The following is a 27,983-nucleotide window of genomic DNA, read 5'->3' as shown; positions in this document are numbered from 1 at the left end:
AGAGGGAGGCTGGGATCGAATTGAATAAGTACTGCCTCTGACATGAGTAGTGATTTGACGGCGTGAAAAGCCTGGTCTTCTTTGTGCCCCCAGTGCCAAGGTGACTTTTTATCCAGTAATCTGTGTAGGGGTTCAGCTACTGATGCTTTATGGGGCAAGAAGGATGCGTAAAAGTTCAGTAGCCCCAAGAAAGCCTGTAGTTCAGTTTTGGAGGTTGGAGTGGGTGCCTCGTGGATTGCCTTAACCTTGGACTCCAGGGGATGAATGCCAGAGGCGTCAATTTTATAACCCAGAAAGTCCACCTGTCTAGTGGCAATGGCACATTTTTCTTTTTTTCAACTTGAGGCCATGCTGTCTGAACCTCTCTAACACTGCTCGAACTCTCTGGAAGAGTTGGGGTCTGTCCCTGGCCGAGACTAAGATGTCGTCGAAGTAGGGTACTACACCAGGGAGGCCCTGTAAAATCCGCTCCATGAGGGATTGAAAAATACCTGGGGCAACACTTACGCCAAATTGGAGACGCTTGCATCGGAAGGCACCCCTGTGAGTGACAATGGTCTGGAGTTCCGCTGTTTGGTTATCAACAGGGAACTGCTGATATGCTTGAGACATGTCCAATTTTGCGAAAATGGTGCCTGGTTCGAATGTGTGTAATAAATGCTGAATGACGGGCACCGGGTACGCGCTAACTTGTAAGAATTTATTGATTGTCATCTTGTAGTCCGAGCAAATTCTCAGGCTACCGTCTTTTTTGAGGGGTGTAACGATGGGCATCTCCCATTTGGCGAAATCTGTTGGCTCAATGACCCCCTGTTTTAATAGTTTATCCAATTCTGCATCAAGTTTTGGCCGAATTGCAAACGGGACCCTGCGCGGTTTTAGCCAGATTGGGACTGCTTGGGGGTCAACTGAGAATGAGATGGGGGTACCGTTATAACACCCGAGCTCCTCGCTGAACACATCTGAGTAATCAGCGAATAAGGAGTCAGTGTCTGAGGTTGAGACAGCATGGACTCCTGTTAGCCCTAGGCCGAGATGGGGAAACCAATCGAGCCCCAATAAGGTGGGTAGATTGCCGTTAACTACCACTAGAGGTAGGTGGCCTTTAAAAGCTCTAAAATTGACAAGGAACTTGCCTCTGCCGATTACAGGAATGGTCTTCCCCTGGTAGTCCTTCAGGCTAAACTGGCATCTCTGGAGCCGGCTAGTGGATAGGCTGGGTTGGAGCCTCTTGAGGGTGTTCCACGAGATTATTGAGAGCGCTGACCCTGTGTCCACCTCCATGCAGCACGGTTTACCTTCTAGGGAAACGGAGAGAGAAATTTTACTAACAGTGTGGCGCATGTGCTTGGCAAGGTGGTGCGTGCGACAGTTCAATACTTGCCTCTGTGGTCCCGAGTGTGAGGGGGGGTGTCTTTGTGCTGTGCTTTGGGGGGCTTGGCAGACTCTCGCGATGTGTCCCCTTTTATGGCAGTTATTGCAGGTGGCTCCTTTAAACTTGCAGGTGGCCCTCTGATGAGATCCCCCACAGGCTAGGCACAGGGTGATGTGCTTGGGCGGACCGATGTTTTCTAGTTTGGCTCCTACCTGCGACCGTCTGTCGTTGGAGAGGCGGTGGACGTCGTTTTCTTCACTGATGGCTTCTTCCGCTACCACCTCTTCGGAGTGGACTGGAAGTGATGTCATCTTGGCACTTGGGCCCTGGATTTCGGTGGCTGAGTTCGTTGCCAACTCAGCTGCTAAGGCCTCCTCGACTCCTTGTGTGAGGTTGAGGTCTTTTTTGGCGAGAAGGCGCCTTTGCAGGTGGAGGTCCTTGACCCCGCAGACTAGTTGATCGAGGAGCATGTCCTCCAGGTAGGTTCCAAACCCACAATGCAATGCTGCTGTTCGGAGAGCGGCCATATATTGATTGATGGTCTCCTTGCTCGATTGCTTCCTCATACAGAAGGTGAATCTCCTGGTGATCTGCGAGGGCCTGGGAGCATAGTGGTTAGTTAGGATCTCAAGTAACTCAGACCACGGAACGTTTTTCAGCTCGCAAGGAGCCACGAGTGCCGTAGCAGTATCGTAGACGGTGGCTCCACAGTAGATTAGGAAATAGGATTTTTTCCGATGCTCTCCCGCATCCGCCAGGCCGACCGCATCAGTATAATGATTAAAGCAGTTCTTATACGATTCCCACTTCTCTTCGTCTGGCTTGAACGCCGGGAAGACTGGATTGGAACTCATGATGCTGGGACCGGTTGACTACCTGTGGAAAAAAATCTCTCTGGGGCAGCAGACAATGTTTTAGTGCCTGTGGTAGGCAAGTGATTTCAGCTCAGGAGAGGCTTTTCGCGATCCTCTCTTCTCTCTGGGTTAACCACGTTTGGCTGTTAGCCGTTGGCGGCGTTAGGATTCGCACCAGTGTGGGCGTCAGTGACTGGACTACAGCGCTGTGCTGTACCTTTAGGTTTGAAATTCAAATGGCAACCGTTTGAATTTCGCGCCTGATCTGAGCGGCTGCGGCTCGCAGCGCTTCACTTTCCCTGTAGCAGGGCTAACAAGCGGCTACAGACGCTTCTAACTTTCGAACCTGACCGCTTTCTCTGGCTGCGGATCAGCGTTCGCTTCTCTTCGCTTGCTGACCGCTTTCTCTGTCAGCGGATCAGCGTTTGCTCTTTTTGTTTGCTCTTTCGTCTGCTGACCGCTCTCTCTGGCTGCGGATCGGCGGCTAGTGACTCAGCGGTTGCATGGTGCTTCTGGTAGCCATCCCATCCTCGTCGCCAGTGTTAAGTTTGGGAAAGGAGAGGCTGGACCAGAGCATGAGTGCAACAAATACTTTATTATAACAATAAAGGGCTGACCGTGCTTGCCACGCCTGGAAACTGGCTCGCAGCAATCAGCAACGGGTTAGACCCCGCAGCCTGCTTTTATAGCTGGCTGCTGGGGAGAACCAACCAATGAGGGGAGGGAAGAACGCCCACTCAAAGTGAATGGACCTGAGTGAGAACTCCTATAGTTCTCAGGACATAACAGTATTCTTTGCATGCATTACTCAGAATGCTGACAGGATGAGAAACAGTCTTGTTGCCATTACCATTCCATCCCAGCTGTCTCTCTTTCCTATGCCTATAGACCACCGGGGCTTTGTGGAAGTTTCGTAGGCAGCTTCGGTATCTTCGATGGGGTGCACCGAGTCAGTATCTGGCTGGGTAACTGTCGACATTTCTCGCCAGCATTTGGCTTCCCCTTGGTCCTTGCTGTACTCAGACATTTTCCTTTCTTGCAGGGTCCCCTTGGTAGAGTGAAGGTTTTTTTTAAAAAAAAAATTCCTCTCCAGACTGACCTCTATTGCAGACACTGCTTTATGTCAGGCTACAGAACTTTTCCCATTCAATCAACTAGAATGAACTTCTGAAAATGTATCAAAACGTATCAAAAAGGAATCCTTTATTGAGATGAGACAATTCACGTAGGGGTTAAAAGCAGCATCTAATGTCTCTCAGGCATGCAGAGATAGATAAGGGAGTTTAAAACCCCTCCCCTTATCTTGATGTGTATTTAGTAAAACAAAGAGCCACCATGTTAATTCCTACCCCACCCCCTTTTCAGAATGATCTTTTTCAGAGTTTCCCAGGACATTCTCACTGTGGAATTTTTATAGTCTCTTCATCTCCTGGCTATCTCTCTCAGAGGTGATAGGTTCCGGCCATCTGGGTTTCATCTCTCCATTGTATCATTGTGTAGGTTATACAAATTTGAAATAAGATTAAATATATTCAGGTTACATCAAGAAGGATTTCTTTATCAGTCTCCCCCCCTTTTCTTCTTCCATTGAAGAAATGACAGGTATACAGATCTGACAACTTCCAAGTGTCCTTCCAACTCTGTTACTCTGTATTGTGTAAATTAAATAATTTTTGTGTGTGTGCTCTTTTCTGCAGCATTCATGAACAATTTCTGTCCAACTCACCCAGCAGTCATTTTGTAGAAATCCTTAAGAGATTAAGAGAATTACAGTTATTTCTCTGCAAACTACCTGAAAATGTAGAGAAAGTGCTATGCGAAGGGCTCCGACATCTAGACTGTAAAGTAAAAAAACTAAGGTGAGTGATCACTGTTTGATGTACTTTTTCTTGACTGTTTGTGCTCTGGAGATATATCCCGGAGAGGCATCATTTGCCATATAGACCCATATTCTGCAATTCATTGTACAGTCCATGCTTGTTTTTGAAGGAATAATTGTAATATTTTGCACTTTTTGCTACAGGCTTGAGGGAAAGTTCCTGAAGGAATCCTTCTGTAGATCTTTTGCTGAAATACTCAGTGAACAAACGAGATTGAGAGAGTTGGATTTACTATCCAATGACACAAATAACGAAGCAGTGAAAATGTTATGTGAGGGGCTCAAACATCGAAACTGTAATGTAGAAAAACTAGGGTGAGTGATCAGTGTTTCTTTTTCAGTTTGATATATGTTATTTTCTCTTGTGTGCTTATCTTTCAGAAATATAGCCAGGGAGTGAAATCAATTGCTGTATATAACCACATTCTCTTCAATTTTTTACAAAACACAATCCATGCTTGCTTTTCAAGAAATAATTGTAGCATTTTGCACTTTTCCTTACAGACTTGGTGGAAAGTTTCTTACTGAATTTTTCAGCAGTCATCTTTCAGGTGTATTCAGAAAATGTCAAAGACTGAAAGAGTTAGAGTTGTTTCCCATCAACAATATTGATACAGTAATGGAAGTGCTTTGTAAAGGGCTCAAATATTCAGACTGTAAATTAGAAGTACTACGGTGAGTAAACAGTGTTTTTTAATTTGATTTATGTTATTTCTCTTAAACGATTCTGTTCTAGAAATATATCCTCAGGGAAGCAATTTTAATACATTATATAATCATATTTTCTATGGCTGCTTCAAGACTAGAGTTCATGTTTCTTTTCAAAAATGTTATTCTAATTCAGGCTTTGTGAAGTGTCTGTCAAAGAGCCACTGTAGGGATCTTGCTGAAGTACTTGGGAAAAACAGTCACTGAGAGAGTTAGTGTTGTTTGTCCACATTAAGGATGAAAATGGGTGGGGAGGGCCAATGGAGGAGGAAAGCTGGCTGTAAATGGTCTGAAACAGGTGGTTAGGGCAAAGGAGGCACAGCCGAGGAGTCCTTGACTAAATATCCTAAACCCCAAGTATTATCAAGGGAACTCAACACAACCAGTTGTGGGATTCAGCCAGTTCACACTGGTTTGGGAGAACCGTTAGTTAATTTTCTAAGCAGTATGGAGAAATCTCCTTCCAACAACCTTTTGTTTTTCCCACCTTACAGGGTTAATCCTATCAGGAAGGTAGGAAGAAGACATTCTGGTGCGCCTCCTTGTGTTGTATTTTTTATTTATTTGTCAATTTGTCAATTGCTTACAAGATAATAGGTATAAGTGAAAACATAGTTATGAATACATGGATATATATAAGAAAAATAAAAAATAAAAGAAACAAGATTAATCCTGCTTATCTTTAAGTGTTTTCTGAAATTGCCTCTGAGTTAACCCTTGTTACATTAATAACAGAAGTTAATGGTTCTTGGCAGTATGCCCAGACTTTCTGTAGCCTGAGTGGCTTCTCTAGTTTTTTTTTTCTTTTGATGGTACTTTTATTAGGGGCTTGACTCTTTTTATTATTATTATTAAATTTTACACTTTTAAAAACAATATATACAATTTTTGCAGCAAGTTGTGGCATTGACTTTTCCATTTTCGTTTACATACATACATACATATCATTTACATTTACATTTACATTTAACATTATCTTTTATTCCTGTTGTCTAACCAAACATACCATTTTTCCCAGACCATTTTCTTCCTTCCCCTGCAATTCCATTGTAAGTTTATTCATTTCTGCAAAATCCATATCATATTAACTGTGGGACTACTCTCTAATTTCCAATTTGGGGCATACATTATTCTAGGTGCTATCAATATATGTTATATATTCAATGTCCCTCTTGTTTTCACCTCTGATCATCCCTAATAAGAACATTTCAGGCTTAAGTTCTATTTTTAAACCGATTATTTCTTGCAGCCAGATCCTTATTTTATTCCAAAATTTCTTTGCTTTAGAACAAGGCCACCACATGTGAAAGAAGGTACCAGGTTTCTTTTTGCATTTCCAACATACCGGGTTTAAATATGGGTAAATTTTGGCCAATCTCGCTGGTGCTAGGTGCCAACGATAGAACATTTTGTAGAGACTTTCTTTGTACGTGGCTGCTATTGTTAATTTATAGTATTTCATCCAAAGTTTTCCCCAATCTTCTAATTGTATATTATGTCTGAAGTTTTTCATCCAAGCAATCATTGTTTGTTTCACTACCTCGTCTTCTCTGTCAAATTTTAGAAGGTAGCTATACATTTTAGTTATAAATTTTCTGTCTGGTCCTAATAAGATTTTTATCAATTTGTTGTGGTGTTCTATCTATGCCAAATTCTTCTATATCTTTTTTGTATTTTGTTTGTAACAGCAAATAGGGCCACCAGTCTACCATTATTCCTTTTTCCCTCAATTTTTAGTTCATCTTTAAATTTCTTTGGTTGTCTAGTAGTTGGTTGTATCTAATCATTTTGGTTATATCCAAAGTATTTGGATAAATCATTGCTTCCATAGTCGAAAGCCAGCCTGGTATCTTAATATAGTGGTTTTTCCTAATTTTACTCCAAATCTCTAGTGATGCATCTCTAATTAAATGTTTTTTGAAATGTGAATATGTCTTGTTTTTCTTCTCCCACAAAATGGCATGCCACCCAATTTGTAAATTATGGCCTTCTAGGGTTAATATTCTCTTATTATTTAGGGATATCCATTCTTTAATCCATATTAGTGCGGCTGCCTGGTGATATAATTCCCAATCAGGGAGTGCTACCTCTATTTCAGTTATCTTGCAATAGTTTTAATCTTATTTGGGAGTTTTCTCCCTCCCATATAAATTTGGTTACTATCTTATTTAATTCCCCATTAAAAATTATTTAATTTTACAGGAACTATCTGGAATAAGTATAACCATCTTGGTAACAAGTTCATCTTTATTGCGTCAATCCTTCCTACTAAAGATAGCTGCAGTTTTCCCCATATTTCTAAACCTTTCTTCGTCTGATTCATTAATTTATCATGATTGTCCTCTTTTAATGATGAACATCTTGCTGTCAACCAAATTACCTAAATATTTAATTTTATTTCTAATTTGCAGCTCTGTTTCCTTTTCTAATTCTCTTTTTTGGTGCTCTGTAAGATTTTTGACTAGTATTTTAGTTTTATTTTTGTTAATTTTAAGGCCTGCTACTTTACTTTCTATTTCATTTAGTAATATTTTCCTGACCTCATTCGGATTTTCTATAAAGAATACCATGTCCTCCGCAAACGCCTGCATTTTATATTCTTCCTTTTTATTTTGGTTCCTGTAATTTCCTTTTTATTCCTAATCTGTGTTAACAAATTTCTATTGCAAGAATAAAGATTAGAGGTGACAGTGGACAACCCTGTCTCACTCCTTTGGCTATATGAAATCTTTCAGTAAAGTCACTGTTAACCATTACATTAGCTTTCTGCCTGGAATAAATTTCTGTTACCATCTTTTCAAAATTTGGCCCAAACTTCATCTCTTTTATTTGATATAGAAAAAATTCCCAATTTAGATTATCAAAAGCTTTTTGTGCACCCAGAAAAATCAATGCTGCTTGTTTCTCTGGATGCGCTTCATAGAATTCCAATATATCCATTGCTGTCCTAATATTATTTCTAATTGTCTTTTGGGGAGGAAGCCATTTTGATCCGAGTGTATTATTTCATTCAAGACCTTTTTCATTCTTTCTGCTATTATTGTCATCAATATTTTATAATCAGCATCTAGCAGTGAGATTGGCCTATAATTCTGAACTTGAGAGTGGTCGGTACCTTCTTTTGGTATAAGTATTACGTACGTTTCTCCCCATGATTTGGTAATTTTGCTTTTAATAATGCTTTATTGTATACCTCTAACAATAATGGTTTCATGCATAGCCTTGTAAAAATCCCCTGGGATCCCATTTGGGCCTGGAGTTTTTTTTCCGTTTGTGGATTGCTTTTTCTAATTCTGTCTGTATTATTTTCTTATCCAGCAATTCTTTGTTCTCTTCTGTAATTGGTGGCAAACTATTCTCTTTAAGATATTGCTTAAAGGGGCTTGACTTTTGTTGGGTATAACAATGATACACCAACTAAGTTTGGGTGAATAAATATATAAACCAAGGTTTGGGTGTTTGTAACTTGTAGCTTTAAGCACCAAACTGCTTGTAATTAACTAATTAAGGGTGCGGTTACAAACGGCAATAAAAGGCAGTAAGAGAAACGTAATCTCTCTCTGCTTGATTTCTGCTTGCTACTGTTTGTTTGCTACTCTTTGCTACAACTGTTTGAATACCTGAACGAAAGGACTACTTCATTGATGTGCTGATATCCTGTGAATACTCAGCGTTGTCTTCAAACGGAAAGGTATCAGAGGAGAAGATATCTTTACAAGCAGATAAGGATATAGAACTGACTAGTACATGGACTAAGTTACTGAATGGATATATTTGTGAATGACATATGGACTGATTGACAATGTTTAAACTCGAATTGGATTAAACAACTATTTAAACTACAAACAGTGTTTGTCATCAGTGTGTGTAAACCCTAGGGCCCTTCCTCTCTCATTTGGCTGCCTGGATTGACTGCTGCTGCACATTCTGTTTTGGGGGTTTGTCCCCAAACACTAACATTGGTTATGGGCCCAGTGAGCACAGTCTAACTAACCATGATATAGCAGTGAGAGTTGGTGTGAGTTGCACATTACTGTAAAAACAAACTGTTTTTCATTGATTTTTAAATAGTTGTTTACCTGAAGAGCAATGGCACAAGTAAATTTGCCAAATCTGTCCATGATATCCAGACTAGATGGAACAAACTATGTTTCATGGTCAATGAAATGTAGTTTACTTCTACGAAGAGAAGGTTTGTGGGACATAATAACAAACCCACCAGATGTGACTAACTTAGATCCTAATGTTGAGGAGGATGACAAAAAGATACAAGACTATAAACGAAAGAATGAGCAGGCTTTATGCATCATAGGACTGTCTCTCTCTGACCAGCAACTTATCCATATCCGTGGAGAGGAAAACGCTGCGAACTGCTGGGAGAACCTCAGGAAGATATATGTTCGGGACAGTGTAGGAGCTCATATATATCTTACATGCAAACTATTTCGAACACATCTTCAGAAGAATGGAGACATGTTAACTCATTTAAATTGTATGAAGAGTATTTTTCAGGAATTACAAGAAAAAGAGCTTATATTTAATGAGTTGCAACAAGTATACATCATACTGTCTTCATTAGATCAAAGTTATGATGATTATGTGACTGCTTTAGAAGTATTGCCAAAAGATAGTTTATCATTAACTGAGATTACCGGCAGGCTATTAGAAGAAGCCAGAAGAAGGTGTGAACGTGACCAGCTGAGAGAAGATAAACCTAATAAAGAAGAGAAATTATCTTCAAAGCTTGAAAGAAACCAACTAAGTAAATTAAAGCACCCGGAAGAAGAGAATTTATCTTCGATGGCATACACAATTAAAAAGTGTTTTAATTGTGGAGGCAGAGGACATTTGGCAAGATTCTGCAGAAAAGAAAAAGCCAGAATGTAAAAAAGCCAAAGAAATCTTTTGAACTAGCCACGTTTAGCAACTGTGATGTGAAGAATGATTTATGGGTGGTGGACAGTGGTGCATCCCACTGCATCACGAGAGATAAGACAAAATTTATAAAAATGTCTACAAGCTCTCAACATATATCACTTGCTAATGGCTGGAACCTCAAGGCCAAGGGAGAAGGTATTGCATACTGTCCATGCTTAAACCAGGATATAAAAATGTTGTATGTACCACAGTTAAAGGTGAACTTGCTTTCTGTAAGGTTATTAGACAAACTAGGTTATGTAATTACATTTAAGGATAATAATTGCATAATTGAAAAAGATAACAAAAAGGTAACTGCAGCTTTAAATGGAGCATTGTATGTATTACATGATAGTAAGAAAGGGGAGGCACAGACTGTATTTAACAATATAAAGCCTCATAATGAATGTATCCATTTATTGCATAGGCGTTTGGGGCATGTAAATTTTAAAATGCTAAAACGTACAGTAGAGTTATCTGATGGAATAAGGTTAAAACCGTGTGATAAATATTTGCGTTGTAATGTCTGCTGTGAAGATAAGAGTAAAATATTGCCTGCAAATAGGCTAAATGGTTTCAAAACTAAAGAACCTTTAGAAGTAGTATTTGCAGACATTATAGGTCCAAAGAAACCCAGTATGGGGGGTGCTCGATATATACTGAGCATTATGGACCATTATTCTAGATATGGGTTTTGCTACCTAATGAAAAGCAAAACTGAAACATATCAACATTTCTTCGACTGGTTAAAATTTGCAGAAAGAAAGACTAAACGGCAATTGATAACCCCGGTGACAGATAATGGTACGGAATTTGTTAACAGCAAATTCCAGAATAGATTAAAGGTAGCTGGAATAGAGCACAAGAAATCTGCACCATACAGACCACAACACAACGCATTTATTGAGAGAAGAGGCCAAACACTACAGGCAATGGTTAGAACAATGTTAACTGATTCTGGGTTAACTGATTCTTTGTGGGGGGAGGCCACAATGTGTGCTAATAACATATTGAACAACGTTGTTAACACAACTACTGGTGAAATACCATTCACCATGTGGCATGGCAGGAAGCCTGATCTGAGTTACCTGCACACATTTGGTGCACCAGCATGGGTGCATATCCCTACACAACTCAGGCGTAAAGGGCAACACAGAGCTAAACAATTATTCTTCGTTGGTTACCAAGCAAACCATAGGGCATATAGATTTTGGGAGAAAGGCACATCTAAGGTGTTATGTAGTGCCAATACCCAATTTCTAGAGCACGTAGGATGGGATAAGTTAGAACAGGATAACAATAAAGAAGTAATTATTGAATCCTATAGAAATCCCATTAATTATCCCTGTAACTTTAAGAATAAAGTAAAGAGAGAAATACAGGCAGAGATAGAGCCCATAAAGGAAGAAATAGTACCAATAGCTGAGCAAGCTGAGGAACATGAACAGGTAGTAATTCAAAAAAGTCCTCATACAAGCCCTGTAATTCCCAGAAGAACTACACGAATATCTAGACCGCCTGATAGATACCAGGCTAACACAGTGTACCAGATTAATAAAGTTCCATATACTGTAGATGAAATAAAAATGTATCCTACTAAAGATAAGGAAAGTTGGTATGCAGCAATGAATAGGGAATTGAAATCCTTAAAGGATATGAAAGTATATGAAAATGCGAGATTACCTGTTGATATAAAACCCATTGGCTGCAAATGGATTTTTAAGATAAAAACTGAAAAAGATGGTAATATAATCTATAAGGCACGATTAGTAGCCCAAGGTTTTAGACAAAATGCCAATGACTATGACGAGGTATTTGCACCTAGCCTTAAAGCAGCAACATTAAGGGCAGCTATAGTGTGGGCAGCAAGTAAGAAATATATAGTCAACCATCTAGATGTAGAAACTGCTTACTTGCACGTTCCACTAAGACATACTGTATACATGAAAAAACCTATTGGATTTAAAGGTGAAAATAATAATGATTATTGGTTGTTAAAAAGAGCCTCTATGGTCTTAAACAATCAGGCTATGAATGGAACCAGTATATTGTAAAGGAACTAAACAATATAGGGTTTAAAGCTGGTTTAGCCGATCCATGTCTATTTAAAAGGGAGACAAATGGGAAAATATCATTATTACTATTATTCACAGATGATATTGCTTTGATTACAGAAACTAATGATGAAGCCAATAAAATAATAGCATCATTAGCTAAGAAAATAAAAATCAAGCAATTAGGGGAGATAAAGAAATATCTAGGTTTGAATATACTGAAAACACAGAAAGGTTTTAAGATATCTCAGGAGGATAAGATATCTAAATTGCTAATAGATTATAAGATGGAACTTTGTAAGACTGCAAAGACTCCAATGAGTCAGGATATTTGCAAAATGGATGCTCAAAGTCCCAAGTTTGATAAGGTAATATATCAATCTTTGATTGGTAGCTTATCATACATTAGCAATTGGTCAAGGCCAGATATAGCTTATGGTGTTAATCAACTGGCACGACATAATAATGATCCACTTCAATGTCATTGGAAAGCATTAAAGAGAATTTTGAGATATCTTAAAGGAACATTACACCATGCACTGTATCTAGAACCAAAAGGTGATCTAATACTAAGTGCTTATGCAGATGCTAGTTTTGCATCAGAAAGAGACACAAGAAAGTCGACTTCGGGAACAGCCATAATGCTGGGTAAGACATTAATAGGTTGGAAGTCAATAAGACAACAGCATATAAGTTTGTCTACTATGGAAGCAGAATTCTCCTGTTTGTCGTTATTATGTACTGAATTAATCATGTATAAGCAGATGATGAGTGACATGGGATTAACTGTAAATTATCCTATAATTGTACATGAAGATAATCAGGCAGCAATTCAAATGGCCACAAATATTGCAGTAAAAACTAGGAGCAAGCATACAGATTTAAGGTACTTAAACGTTAGACAATCTGTAAAGAGTAATATGATACAGCTGGAGTACTGCATGTCGGAGGACAATATAGCTGATAACTTTGCTAAAGCCCAAGGTGCCATTAAGCACCAAGAGAGTTGTGTAAAGTATGGTTTTAGATTGTAAGGGTATTATATATTTATATCACCCAAAAGGGGAGAATGTTGGGTATAACAATGATACACCAACTAAGTTTGGGTGAATAAATATATAAACCAAGGTTTGGGTGTTTGTAACTTGTAGCTTTAAGCACCAAACTGCTTGTAATTAACTAATTAAGGGTGCGGTTACAAACGGCAATAAAAGGCAGTAAGAGAAACGTGATCTCTCTGCTTGATTTCTGCTTGCTACTGTTTGTTTGCTACTATTTGCTACAACTGTTTGAATACCTGAACGAAAGGACTACTTCATTGATGTGCTGATATCCTGTGAATACTCAGCGTTGTCTTCAAACGGAAAGGTATCAGAGGAGAAGATATCTTTACAAGCAGATAAGGATATAGAACTGACTAGTACATGAACTAAGTTACTGAATGGATATATTTGTGAATGACATATGGACTGATTGACAATGTTTAAACTCGAATTGGATTAAACAACTATTTAAACTACAAACAGTGTTTGTCATCAGTGTGTGTAAACCCTAGGGCCCTTCCTCTCTCATTTGGCTGCCTGGATTGACTGCTGCTGCACATTCTGTTTTGGGGGTTTGTCCCCAAACACTAACAACTTTCTTAAAGGAGAAGGGTTGTTGTAAATATTTAACACTGCTTTAGTAGTTCCTGGCACTGTCCTTTTGGGGTGTACTTCCAACGGTCAGGAAGCAGGCTTGGCACTCTGTCTGATATTTTTACTGCCTTTTTGGGGGCATGTGATCTTTCCTTAAATCTTGATGATTTCCTTAGGATATCTTGTGAGGTGATTGAGAGCAGTTGGTATCTTCAAATGGTGCAAATGAATCTAAAGATTGCTTCTCCTGGGTGGGAAAGTGTGCTTTGTCAGTTCACCGAGCACAGGAGTCTCTTATCTATGGGAATTCTTCAGTCCTCCAGGTCATGGTTGTCCCAAAGGTGCTTTTTTCAAGCAGCAACTGGACTTTCTTGGTTTCCAGAAAGTCCAGTTGCCTCTTGAAAAAGCATCTTTGGGACAGAACAGAGATGGTATTCAGCAAGTTCTGACCAGTTCTAGAGAACTGGCAGCAGAAATTTTGAGTAGTTCAGAGAACTGGCAAATACCAGCTCTGATTGGAGATTTTACAGTATCCTTCTCCTGCCATGCCCACCAAGCCATGCCCACAGAACCGGTAGTAAAAAAAAAAATTCCAGTGGTGGACAAGAGTCTCTTGCATTGCTTTGGCCAAGGCACATGATTGCTCACTGTTAGTAAGATTTTAAAAAAGGAGATGGGGTATGGATTTTCCTTCCAATTCATTTTAGTTTTTGTTAGTGTTTGGGGATACACCCCCAAGCAGAGTATGCAGAAGCAGTCAAGCCAGGCAGCCAAATGAGAGAGAGAGGCTGGGCCCAAGAGTATACACACACTGGAGACAAAAAACACTGTTTGTAGTTTTAAATAGTTGTTTAATTCATACAGAGTTTAAGCAGTGTCTATCAGTCCATATGTCATTATCCAATATATCCATCCAGTAACCTAGTCCATTAACTAGTCAGTACAATGTCTTTATCTGCTTGTTGAAATATCTTTTTCTTCCGATACCTTTCTCTGGAAGACAACGCTGAGTATGCACAGGATATCAGCTTACCAAGTAAACAGTCCTTTTGTTCAGCAAACTAGCCAACAAGCAATAACAAGCAGACGTCTCAAACAGTAGTAAACAGCAGGCAGCAGATAGCAGAGAGACCAAAACAGGAACCAGCGACCAGGACCAGGAACCAGGGACCAGCAACCAGTAACCAGACCAGTAACCAAACCAGGAAGTGTTACGTCTATCTCACTGCCTCTTATTGCTGCTTGCAACCGCACCCTTAATTATCTAATTACATTGCAGTTTGGTGCTTAAAGCTACAAAACACTTAAACCTAGGTTTACATATTTATTCAACCCAAACCTAGTTGGTGTATCCATATACCCAACAGTTTTCTCTCGAGGTGAGGCGAGGCCAGGCATGACAAGGAGTGGCTGGGAGGGGAGGGATGAGAGAATGGCATCAAGTTGGCCATGCCTACCCATTCACATGATCACCCGGCCACGCCTACCCAGCTGGTCATTAGGGCAGAGAACTACTTGTTAAATTGTTTGAATCCCACCACTGAGCACAACATAAACTTTGTGTGCCTCACTCTTCTAATTTAAGGAAGGATTTCCTCATAAACTGGAGGTGATCTGTCAGATTTTCTTCACACTTTAGCCTTACTCTATAAAGTGTTCTTGTGAGAGTTACTTTGCTGCTTTCAGTCTCTGTTACATGAATTCTGCATAAGGTAAGCCAGCATTTTCTAGCAGATGCAGAGGTGGGCTGATTCCAGTTTGGACTAGTTTGTCCAAATCTCTTGTTCTGATTCTATGTGGTTCAGAGAACTGGCAAATCAGACCACCGGCTGGCCCTGCCCATTTTTTTAACCATTTTCAGGTCATTTTTCACCTAAAAATGGCCTGAAAATGACCCCAAAATGGCCTGAAAACAACTCCCCAAATGCCCAAAAAACAGGCTGGTTTTGGGCCATTTTCCAGGCTGTTTTGTGGTCCATTTTTGGACTGATAAATGGCTTGAAAAGGGCCTGAGAAATGGCCTGAAAATGCCCCCAAAACAGCTTGAAAGCAACATGACAAATAGCTTGAAAATGGCCTGAAAAACAAGCAGTTTTGGGGCTGTTTTCAAGCCATTTTGGGCCCTTTTCAGACCATTTTTTGGGTTGATTTTGGCTGGAAAAATGGCCTGAAAACAGCCTGAAAAATGGCCTGAAAATGGCTTGAAAAATGACTTGAAAATGGCCCCCAAAAGTTGACTGTAAGAGGAAGAGAAGAGATGGCGTTTCTGTGTGCTCCCATTTCTGTGTGGCACTCTCCCTTGAATTCTAGCACTGCCACTGCCCCCTTCTCCCTCTCCCTCTCCTTTGCTGGGTGATCCCATGTGAACAAGGGGACTAGTAGAAAGGGGAGAGTGTGGGGTTGCTGCTTCTGGGATGAGGGGAACTGGGAACAACTGGGTCCAGCCCTCACCAGGGCCCAGCCTCACCGACAGTGGGCTTAGAAAGGGTAATGTGAGCTGCACTGACACCTGCGTCAGGCTAGACTGGAGGAGGAAGAATGTGAGCCAGGCAAAGGAGCGAACGAGGGGCATCTGCAGCATACTGGGGCTGGTGGACTTTCTGAGTCATTAAGGCAGAGAAATGGTTGTTAAAAAATTTGCAGCCCACCACTGAGCAGATGTTAGTCCATGCATATGTATTGCCTTTCTGTCAAGCACAAAATTATGTTAGCCTTTTCCCCTCTTTACTGCGATTTGCTAGAGGATTGCTTACCACTGTTCACAAATCCTCTTCTGCAGAAACATCTCCAGCTTTAGTCTCCATGAAAGATAATTTGTCTCATTAAGACAAGCCATTTCTGTAACAGATAGCATTGTGCTGTCTTTACAGGCCAATTGCCCTTGACCTCCCTCAGGTTCATGAAGAAACTGTTACCTCAGAGAAACTACTGCTGCTTTAGGGCAATTCTGGGCTCATAACCTGTCAGGGAATTGTGTAGCAGGTGTCTAAATGAAGTCAGTGATGCTGACACAAAGTTGTGGTTTTATATAAAAATAAATATATTTTACATCTATATTTACAGCAGACAAGATAGTCAGCAAACAGGAACTCCATGAGGTAAATCACAGAGCACACAGATCAGGGTTGCCAGATTGCAGCTTGGCTCTGCGGCCAAACTCAAGTCAAAATACGGCCAAATTCAACCAAATTATTTTCTTTCACGGCCAAATTTTCCAGCCAATTTTTTTTTATGCAATTTAACATGAGGATATATTGTTTTTTGTTTTTTTAACTGTAGGTCAGTGGTTCCCAAAGTGGGTGGTACCGCCCCCTGGGGGGGCAGTGGGATGCCTGGGGGGCAGTGGGATGCGCTGAGAGGCAAGGGGGCTGGCAGGGGGGCTCTGGAGGTGAGCGGCAGGGCACAATTCAGGGGTGAGAAAAAATCCCACCACCGCCACATTCGAGGCAAGGCCCCGCAGGATCATCCCATTGACCTGCACACTCTGGTGCAAGGAGCTCTGCCCCAAACGCAACATTGGGAAAGGAGAGCAAAGCCAGAGTGGCTTTGTCTCCTTTTCAAATATCCCACCGCCATTGTGTTTGGGGTGGTGGGGCAGCGCCCCCAACGCAGCATTGGAAAAGGAGAGCAAAGCGGCACATCCAAACGGAGGTGCACAAAATCCATGGGGTGAGCCTGAGAGAGGGAAAGAGAGAGAGAGAGAAAGAGAGAAGGAAGCAGAGAAAGAAAAAAGGGAAAGAAAGAAAAAGGGACAAAGAAAGAGGGGGGATGGAAGGAAAGGACATAAAGAAAAAGAAAGAAGGAGGGAGGGAGGGAGGAGAAAGATAATGAGATATCTAATCTAGTCCAATCACCTGCTCCAGCAGGGTTAGAAGGGAGTGTGTGACAGTCAGAAGGCTTCGGCCTGTGTATCGCGTAGTTTTTCAGAGGTTTTCAGACGATCTAACTGTCATTTTCATGTGAATATATTGTATTGAAAACCGGTATTCAGCCAAAATTTCGATTTCACAGCCAAGCAATTTTCATACGGCCAAATTTCTGGCCAAATATATTTGGCCGGAGACATGATTTTTTTCATGGCCAAACAGATTTCTATATGGCCAGATTTCTCGAATTTGGCCGGAAAAATGGCCAGATGGCAACCCTAACACAGATGGGAAAACAGGAAAGTCCCCCTTTATACCCACAGCAACCAATCACAGCTTAGATTGTCTCATGCAGGAGCCAGCTCTCTTCCACCAATCAGCTATAACTGTGTGTTCTGACTTATGGTACAACCCCTATTTTTCCAGCTGTTAAAGTTGAAAATCTTAACAAGCACTGTTTGAGGGGATCAAACATGGAGAGTGATTTATGTAGGTGAACGGAATTTTCATTTAGAGGTGTACTTGATAATTGATAATTGTCAATTATCTCTTGATAATTGATCTCTTTTGTAAACATATGTAGGAAGACCATAAATAATGAAATTCCATCCAGGTTCTTCAAGACATATGTTCACAGTTGGTTTTAAAGATCTATTTGTAATTATTCTGACCTTTCTCTGTAGGATTAACGGAGAGTACTTAAAAATATTCTGTGGGCACTCTCTGTCCTTTGGTAGACAGATTGCAAGCATTGTCAAGACAATCCAGAATCTACAAAAATTGTATTTGCATGGTGACTGCTTTAGTGACTATGAGATGAAGCTGCTCTGTGAAGTACTAAAATCCTCAAGGCTTAATAAGTTAAAGGAGTTACGGTAAACCATCAGTTTATTCTTTTCTATTTGATTTCTATATTGTTCATATGATTTCTTAGATTTTGTTTATTATGGAGACTTTTTAATTTAAATCAAATTAAGTGAAATATGTTACTTCTGATATTTTGAACTTATAATTTCCTTATTGATGAGAATGTATTTACTTATTCCATGTAAATTTTTTAATTTGCTTGTTTAAGAGAAACTTATTGACTTTTTCCCTTGTTTTCATTAGGAAAAGATCAATATATTTAATCTATTTCTTGTAGAAATATAAGATATAATAATTGAACTGCTGTGGTAATAATTAAAACCTTCAGATCCAGCAGCAAAATTATCACAATTGCACTCTTTCTCTCTTAGAATAGCTGAAAACTATGCTGGCATATGTGATGGTCTGATTGCCATGTTTTGATTTTGCTTATTTTTGGTTTTTACTATTGTAATGAGCTGACTAGAGTTGTGCTACATAAGATGGCTAGTCATAAACAAACAAACAAACCTACAGTAAGTAATGAGACTGGGTGTTGTATATGACCAAATATGGCCAAGGAGTGGAGTCAGCTAACAGACTCCATTCATTGGCCTAGTCGCTGGCGGGAAAAACAAAAGCCCGTCAGTGGCTGAAGCTTGGGACAGCACTGGCTACAAAGGCCAGCGCCTGCCGCAGCTGAGCGGCTTTTTCTTATATTAACAGAATAAAGGTTGCTTACCAGCTCCCTGCATCCTGCCTCTCCTTTACCGCACAGAACCCACAGAACACTGGTGATGAAGGTGGGATCTTGAACTGTGGAGACAACAAAGGACATTTGTGGGGTAGGCGCCATTTTCAACTGACCGATGACATGGCACAGCACACAACCAGCCTGGCACACCACCCAATGGCCATCCCATATGATCCCGCTAAGGAGAAATGGTCATCCTACATGGGCCGATTTAACCTACACCTAGAGGTAAATGGACTCCAAGCAGCCCCCGATGCGCAGAAAAGGGCACTCTTCCTAACATACTGTGATGTTGAGATCTATGAAATGGCCGATGCCCTGGTTGTGGACGATCTACAGATTGCATCCTGGGATGAGCTACAGTGCGCCCTCCGCAGCCACTACGGCCCGTCTCCATCTTATCTGGCCAGCCACTATGATTTCTACACATGGAGTCAGAGAGAAGGAGAGACGATCAACTCATTCATGACTGATTTACGGAGAATTGCAAAGAATTGCAGATTCCAAGACACTGAGGGGATGATCTAGGAACGAAGGATCCTGCACTACAAAAGAAACTCCTGGCCCACAAGGAGGTCTCTTTCCAAGAAGCTGTCGACGAAGCCAGAGCCACCAAATCATCCGACAACTCGGTGGCACAGATCCGAGGGAACGGAAGAATCTATGCAACCGGGACCGAGCGCCAGTAGTAGTTCAGTGAGTCCACCTCCGACTCCAGTGACGATGATGATGGCAGAGACATGCATAAGCTGAGGTCCAGTAAGCCAGGTGGGAAGCCGGGACCCCGAGAGTGTGGCGGCTGTGGCGGAAACCACCTTCTGCCTGTGTGCCATTTTAAAGACACAGTATGCCGGAGATGTGAGTGCAGAGGCCACATCGCAGAGGTATGCTGTGCGGCACAACCAACAAGCAAGCAGGGCCGATGAGCTGTGTTGCCTGCGAAACAACATGGCCACCAAGGGGGAGCATGGAAGAATTTGGGTGGGAGATTCAAAAAGAGGGAAGACTCCCGGGAAGAAGAAGCCCACTTCACATTCGTGGGCTACACGCAAGCCAGAGTGAGGCGCACCGACACATTTGAAGCAAACAAAATAATGCCCACGGTAAGGATCGAGGGCAAGCCTTGCCGTATGGAAGTGGACTTGGGCTCCTCCATTTAGATATTGTGGGACACCCTTAAAAAACTCATACCCAGCCGATGACACGAGCAATTGGAACCTCAAGCCATTATTTTAAGGGACTACCAGGGCCATCGCATACCGGTCCTGGGGAAAAAGACTGCATGCGTGGAGTATGGCACCTTTCGTGGAAATCTACCACTCACAATAGTAGACTGGAGGCTACCCAGTCTGATTGATGCATTGATGGGAGGGGGGCTCCCTCTAATTTTATCCAGTACCTTCCTCAACACACTGACCTCTTAGCAGGATTGTTTGGGGAGGAGTGGTGAAGTGCTCTTATAGAAGACTATTAAACTCATGTTCAAAAGTGGTACAATAAGAGCCAATATATAGGATGGAAGGTTTGTAAGCTAGTATGTAGAGCAAGAAAACTGCTGGAGAGAAGATTTAAGTCCTCCAATTTTGTATCCCATTGGGTCAGTTCTGCTATTACAGTGTTCAGGATCTCCAAACATCTAAACCTGATCTTTTGAATCTTTAGTTATTGAGCTTCATTGGGTTGTTGAAATTAGTTTTCTACAGTCTAAAGAATAGATCTGATTAAGTTTATTTTTCACAAATCTTCTTTTCAAGGTAGACATATACAGTGCATTTGGAAAGTATTCAGACACCCTTCATTTTTGTCTATTTTATTTTGTTTCTGCCTGATTCCACAGTTTCTTTCCCATTAATCTACTCTCAGTGCCCATAATGAGAAACTGAAAACAGATTTTTAGAAATGTGTGTAAATGTATTAAAAAGAAAAACCTGAAATATCACATTGGCATAAGTATTCAGACCCTTTACAAAGACATGTGAAATTTAGCTCAGGTGCCTCCCTTTTCTCTTGACAGTTGCTGGCATGTTTCTACATCTGATTGGAGTGCACCTGTGGTTAATTAAAATGATGGACATGATTTGTAAAGGCACACACCTCTCTATAGATGTCATAGCTGACAATGCACATAGTAGCAGAGCAAAAGCCATGAGGTCAAAAGAACTGCCTGCAGAGTTCAGACACAGGGTTATTGTAGGCACAGATCTGGGGAAGGCTACAATAAAATATCCACTGCACTGAAAGTTCTTAAGTGTGACCTCCATAATTCTCAAATGGAAGAAGTTTGGCACAACCAGGACTTTTCCAAGAGCTGGTCACCCAGTCAAACTGAACAACCAGGGGAGAAGGGCCTTAATAAGAGAGATGACCTGATGGTCACTCTGACTGAGCTCCAGAGATCCTGTGTGGAGATGGGACAAAGTTGCAACCCTCCACTGATCTGAGCTTAATGGTAGAGTGGTTAGACGGAAGTCTCTCCTCAGTGCAAAACACCTGAAAGCTTGCTTAGAATTTGAAAAAAAAAATCTGAAGGATTCTCAGACTGTGAAGAACAAGATTCCCTAGTCTGATGAAACCAAGATTGAACTGTTATGGACTTGGTATTGGACTAGCGAGGACTAAAAGTTGAGAGGAAGGAAACAAAAGCGGACTGTTGGAAATTAACTTTAAAGACACTAACTGGATTAAATAGAAAATTGTAAAATGGTGATATCTCTTCAGGCACTAAAAATGGAACCTGAAAAAATTAAGGAAACTTTACAAGAAAGAGGTGAAACTTTGGGCTTCGTTTTTAAATTTTTTGAAGAGGCGATTGAACAACAAAGTACAGAAGAAGAGGTGGAACAAATTTCAGAAGGGGCCATTTTTAATCACCATCAAGAAAAAAGGAATCCAGAAGGAAAGAGAAAAAGAATTGGGAATAAATATTGGAGGTCTGGGAAATTGAATAAAGAGGGAAATATCTGGAAAATCAAAAAAGTGGGGGAAAGAATCAGCAGAAATTCAAAGGGAAGAAGGTAGCTAAAAATAGAGAAGGGGGTTAAAAACTTGAGTGAAATAATAAATGGGGAAATGTTAGGGGAAAGAAGGGAAAAGAAACAGGATTTGGGAACAAAGGAATATGGGAATTTTTTTAAAAATGGGGGTAAATTTCTTACACAGAGATAATGGCTGAATGATACTGGGAGAGGGGATTCTACAAGGTGCTGGGGAATAATATAGATAAATTTGTAGTTGTGAAATGGGGACATATAAGATGGATAATAGAATTGTTACTTTTTGGCAATGCTCGCTTCTTTTATGTTTAAGAGGTAAATACAATAAATATATGGAATATGTTTATCAAATTTATGGAAATACTTTGAGGATTAGAATGCTGGTTTTCTTTTTGATTTCTTTTGGTTTAAATATGGAATAATTGAATATGTGTAATAAATAGATTGAAATAAATGAAATTATATAGGAGGAGAGCTGAAATGAAATTGGCATTAGGGTTTAGGATTAAATGAGTAGATAAAGATGTCCTTTTTCTTCTCTGAAATTGTAGATAAATTTTATGGAATTAAGAAATGGAAACCATGCAGAATCTGGTTTATATGTTATATAGCTTTAAAGGGGATTAGTAATTTTAAGTTGTAGGTAATAGAATGCTAAATATTTGATGTTATTTAAAGGGGGAAATAATGAATATGTAACTTTGAGGTGGTGCACTTAAATTGATATTAAAGGGGAGAAACCAATTTATAGAAGTGTTACTAATCTTAAGGATTATACAAATGTGACAATTACAAGTACTACAGTACAATAACTATGAAGTTATTATATGTGAATTAAATTATGAGATGAGCACTTGGAATAATATAACAAAATAGAAAACGCATAAAATATTATTAAGACTAGAAATTGAATATAAAAATTGAATATATAACTATGGTCATATTTGTATGTATATGTGGAACCTGTAATCATGCTGTTCACTAAAAAGAGATGTTAAAATGTAGAAAACTGAATAAAACTTGTTTAAAAAAAACAGTAAGACATTTAGTGGGTCACTATTCCATTTTTATTTTTAAATTTGATGACATCACTCTTCAACTCCTATTTTCTTTCATACTTTTTTACCTTCTTGATTTGTCCTAAAAGTTTATTATAGAACCTTAAACCAAAATATTCCTTGATGTCTTCTAGTAGTAAACTTTTTCTCTTGAATCAAAGTGAGCCCTTGGATAGATCCATCACTGGCTGCTCCACTCAGTATGGCCCTTTCAACTTATCCATTATTGCCTCCCCCCTCCAAATGCCATCTTGGACAGAGGATGAAATCATGGAGAAGATTTTCTTGGCTATTGCTTGGAAGGATCAACTGAGAACTAGGTTGGATAAATTAGGGAGGGGAAGGGGCAATACTCACTTTGAAAGATAAAAATATGAGAAAAACCAAGACTTTTGCCTGATTTGGACGGAAAATCATGCAGAGCACTTGAGTAACATGGGGACACCAAAGAAGAAACAATTATAATACTTTTCCTGAAATGGATTTTATGGGGATAGCAAATTCTTCTATTGACAACTAAAATATAGGGGTGTTTTTGTACCAGATAAAATGTACCTAAAATGAATGTGACCAAATAAACCTTGGAATTATCTTGGCTACATCAGATTATATTTGGAGGTCTGGGTCTGTACTCTGTATCCTCAAAGATGGTCAGATGTGTCCCTGCTCAGGCTGTTAGAGATATTACTGGGGATTTATCTTTTATTGGAGGATTAAAATAAGTTTTTCTTTTTCATTATAGGTTGAATGGAACATATATTATGCAGAATGGGGAATGGATGGAAATGGACTAGAGCCTCCCATGCAAATGTTTTTTCTTCATGCTTGCCTGTTAAATCTATTTTTATTTCTATTAAGAATATAGTCAGGAAGAGTTGGAATTTAATATATTTCAAGTGAAATTCTGAAGAGCTTCCTTTCAGCAACTATAATCTTATAGTTCTTATATAATCTATAAACTAATTTTTCTCTCTTTGCAGCTGAAAAATGCTACAAGAATGTAAACACACAAACCTTTTCATGGAAATGTGGACAATACATCCTTTTTTTACATTGTGAGGTATCTTCTTTTAAAATCTGAATAAGGGAAGGAAATATTGATTGATTGATTGATTAAATGCCATCAATGACTCCTAATGACCACATAGATTGAAACTATTTTGTTTTCAACCAAAGACAATATTTATAGCTCAGGGTTGAACTGTGGAGTCCTTGTGATTTCTGCGGTTGGTTGTTTACTTGCAAATGTTTCGGCTTCTAGCACTGAAGATGCTACATAATTAGGTAATGAAATGTCTGGGGGGAAAAAAACCAAGTTCAAGGAACACCAAGGACTCAACTTTTCTGTTTTATATGCTTTACCATATAGCTAGGGAAAAATTTAACATTCACAAGAATTTATTCAAATTTGTAAAATGAACTATAAATAATGTTATATATTCTTATATACATTATAATTCTTGGTAATTTTTTCCACATTATTACTGTCAAATTACTGTTACATTATTACTGTCATATCTGTGTTGTAATGAATCAATAAAATAACAAGTTTTATTTTAAGAGAATATAGAAAGAGATGTATGAACCAACTTTGAAAGTGTTATCATTGTTGTGCTTATGTAATGATATCTTTCAATCTCATTTTTGTTTTTTCTCTCTACAAACTCACCCACCCATCAGGATTCATAGCCGTTGTATTTCTTGCTTTTGTGGTGTACTGAGACATTATTTTCTTTTATTTTCATTTCTATGGTTTTACTCTCGGAGGATTCCTGAAATTCCAGTTAAAAAGCTGGTGTCAACACAAATCTGACATAAAAGATTTAGAAGGATATTTATGCCATGGTTGTTGATACAAGATTTCAAAATAGATAAAGCCAAAATTAGCAAAAGGTCACATAATGGAGTGAAGTTTAGGAGTAAGAATTCAATGATAGTAAGCAGTCTGCTGTCAGTGGAAATCCAAAGGGAGAACCAGTGAAATTTGGAAGGAAACATCAATAACTAAGCAGCCATTCAGATAATGTGACAGTATACTTATGTCAGAAAGGGCTGAGCTGCATGGTCAGATATCCTAATCAGGTACTAGGACCCCAACCAGAGAAGAGGATGAGATAGTTACATCAATAGCACTTAAATTTATGTAACTTTATATAGTGCTTTATAGCAGTGGTCACCAACCAGTGATCTGTGAGAAAATTTGGTGGTCCACGGTGAAATTTCACCCCCAAAGCACCCCCAAAGCAATTAATCCAGGCTGCGCGAGAACACACACCTGCACTGCCCACATGGCCCGTGGGAACACAAGGCTTGTATTGCTTGCATTGCGAACACCACGAGGTAGTGAGGGGAAGGCAGAAAGAGCAGAGGGGGGAACTTGCCCCATGCGGCCCACATGCCTTGCGTGGCCACCAGGCTGCTTTTTTCAGCTTCTTCTGCTTTTGGCTGCACGCAAGGAAAGCAGCAAAAGTCTTTCTTTCTCTCCCCAAAACTCTGCCAGAAATGAGTCTTTGGGACCCTGCAAGGCATCCTGCTCCAAGAGACTGCATTGGCAAAGACTCATTTTTGGCAGAGTTTAAGGGAGAGAAAGAATGACTTCTGCTGCTTCTGCTGCTTTCCTTGCATGAAGCCAAAACTCACTCACTCTCTCTCTCTCTCTCTCCCCTGAGAATGGGGCTGGAGACGGTATCCTGTGATCCCAAATAAAGAATGATCGATTGGTAGATAAATGGGGTGGAGAATTTTCCTGCAGACTGTTTTTGAGATTTTCTGTCTCTCTCTCTCCTCCCCCACTCCTTGAGAACAGAGCTGAAAAGCAGGTTAGTTAAGGAATGTGGCTGCCTTGGAGTGGGAGGGGTGGGGTATGTGAGGGACCTCTGTGTGTGTGTATCTGTGTGTGTGTCTGTGTGTGTGTGATAGAGAGGGAGACAGAGAAAGAGAACATCACCACCAGCCTTCTGAGGTTAGATCAGATCTCTCTCTCTCTTTCTCTCCCATCGTCAGCAAGCCACCACCAGTCAAAATTCATATTAGTGGTCCACGGGATGGTGCTCCCTGAGGTCCAAAAAGTTGGTGACCCCTGCCCTAACTCAAAGGTCTTCAAACTTGGCAACTTTAAGACTTGCGGACTTCAACTCCCAGAATTCCTGAGCTAAAATGACTGGAGGAGGAATTCTGGGAGTTGAAGTCCACAAGTCTTAAAGCTGTCAAGTTTGAAGACCCCTGCTCCAAATCATGTCACTCGCAAGATCAGGCTTGAGTTGGAGACTGGGGTGGGTGCAAATGCACAGTGGCCTGGAGGGTTGCAGCCGCTGCCCCCACTTGCAGGTTGCATCACCAAGTGGGCTTCCCCCCCCCCCACCTCACCAGCTGCCAGTGGGTGTCACCAGCAATCTGGTCAGTGAGCTTGATCACCCTGCTGATGGTGAAGAAAAGGCCCAGCAGCACACGGAGGGCAGAGAAGAACAGCGGCATCATTGCCTGTTTCTCCCACCTTTCCTGCCTGTTGGTGGCCAGCCAGAGGAGGTGGAACTGGGGGGGGGGGGAGAGAAGGGAGTCTGGGAAAACAAAAGCCACTGCAGATGAAGCAAGTAGGTTCAGCATGCCCCCCGCCCCGCGCCTGCCTGCTAACTATCCAAGCAACTCTGGCCAGCTTAGTGAGACATAAGAGAGCACTCCCACACCTGTGCATGTGCGGAGACCTGCAGGGTGATGCCTAGGCTCCAAAAGAGATATCGGAGTTGGTGCACTTTTCTTGCTTCTGTTGCAGCCATCTTGGGCAAGACGAGTTTGGCGGCGATTGAACAAACGTCTTCCAGCTCTTCAAGATTGAATTTAAAAGCACCCCATGGAAGAAGCCGAGAAGCTGAGAGCAAGGCCGGGGCATGTCCCTCTGCAAGGAGTGTGAAGGGAGGCAGACACCACCCGAGGAGGCGAAGCCATGGCTGTCACCCAGGAGGGAATCACCATGGAGGGACATGTTACATGCCCCTGTTGCCCCTTCAGTCACTATTTTTGCTCTCAGCTTCTTGGTTTCTTCTATGGGGCACTCTTAAACTCAATCTTGAAAAGCTTGCAAGTCCCCCTCTCATTGGGAAACAGGCTCCAGCCAGCGGCAGAGAAGCAGCTAAGTTGCTCTGTTTCTCTCTTCCACTAGAGCCCATTTCCCAATGGGACCCCTCCCATTGTAGGCTTTTTGCTGTGCTGGGAAAGATTATCTCGTGCTCTCAGCTGGAACACATGGAGAACTCGTGTCAACTTTGGCCAGGTCAACAGCTGCTTCCCTCACCTGCTCTTGCTGGGGGGGCGAGAGAGCCTCTCCCGGCAGAGCAAAAAGCTTGCAAGTCCCCCTCCCTTTGGGAAACGGCTCCTGGGCAGCAGAGAGAAACAGGATTCAACTGGGCTGCTTCTCTGCTGCCCAGGAGCTGTTTCCTGATGGGAGGAGGACTCACAAGCCTTTCACTGTGCTAGGAAAAACTCTCTTGTTCTCTCAGCTGGAGCAGCAGGCGAGAGAAGCAGCCTCTCCTCATGTTCCCCGGCAGAAGGCAAGTGGTGGTGGTGGTGGGGAAAGGCAACCAGCAGCAGCAGCAGCAAAATGCAAGTGGGGGGGGGGGAGGAGCAAAACAAAAGGCAAGTGGTGGGGGGGGAAGGCGACCGGGATTTGCAGAGTCTCACTCACCCAGGGAGATCAGATCAGGCAGGGCTGCAGCGGAAGGCAGGCAGCAATGGATGGCCTGGCGGGTAGGCAAAAGCAGGCTGCAGGCATGTTGCACATGCATGATAAGGACTGACCGGGCAGGGAGTGGAGAAGTAAGCAGAAAGGGCGGGGTCAGCCAGAGGCCCGATTTACCGGTTCTCTGAACTACAGAGAATCGTAACAACCGGTTCTACTGAACTGGTCCAAACCGGTACAATCCCACCCCTGGGATGAATGCTGTCTATTTTTTAGGAATGCAACCTCCCTAAAATGTAGGGCAACCACAAAAGGGCCAAGTTCCTTGAAACTTTATCTAATTATTCCCAAAATTAGACTGGAGAGATTC

General features: G+C 41.1%; 1 protein-coding gene across 2 annotated transcripts in view; it reads left to right on the top strand.

Moving 5' to 3' along the window:
• LOC113440341 (NACHT, LRR and PYD domains-containing protein 3) overlaps window positions 1-23,991 on the top strand; it is a 111,180-nt gene extending 87,189 nt beyond the window's left edge. The window contains exons 13-17 of one of the 2 annotated variants that reach the window (XM_087919413.1): window positions 3,927-4,088; window positions 4,253-4,423; window positions 4,613-4,783; window positions 17,974-18,165; window positions 23,684-23,991. In XM_087919413.1, coding sequence (XP_087775539.1) covers window positions 3,927-4,088; window positions 4,253-4,423; window positions 4,613-4,783; window positions 17,974-18,165; window positions 23,684-23,735 — 748 coding nt within the window. In that variant the 3' untranslated portion in view covers window positions 23,736-23,991. The remainder of the gene's footprint in view (window positions 1-3,926; window positions 4,089-4,252; window positions 4,424-4,612; window positions 4,784-17,973; window positions 18,166-23,683) is intronic. The other variant, XM_087919409.1, reaches the window with a different exon arrangement.
• Window positions 23,992-27,983: the final 3,992 nt, after the last annotated feature.

This window comes from Pseudonaja textilis, chromosome 1, assembly GCF_049901715.1.
Source record: "Pseudonaja textilis isolate UNSWEBS1 chromosome 1, rPseTex1.2, whole genome shotgun sequence".
Classification (NCBI taxonomy): Eukaryota; Metazoa; Chordata; class Lepidosauria; order Squamata; family Elapidae; genus Pseudonaja; species Pseudonaja textilis.
This window is presented reverse-complemented; position numbering and strand designations above follow the sequence as displayed.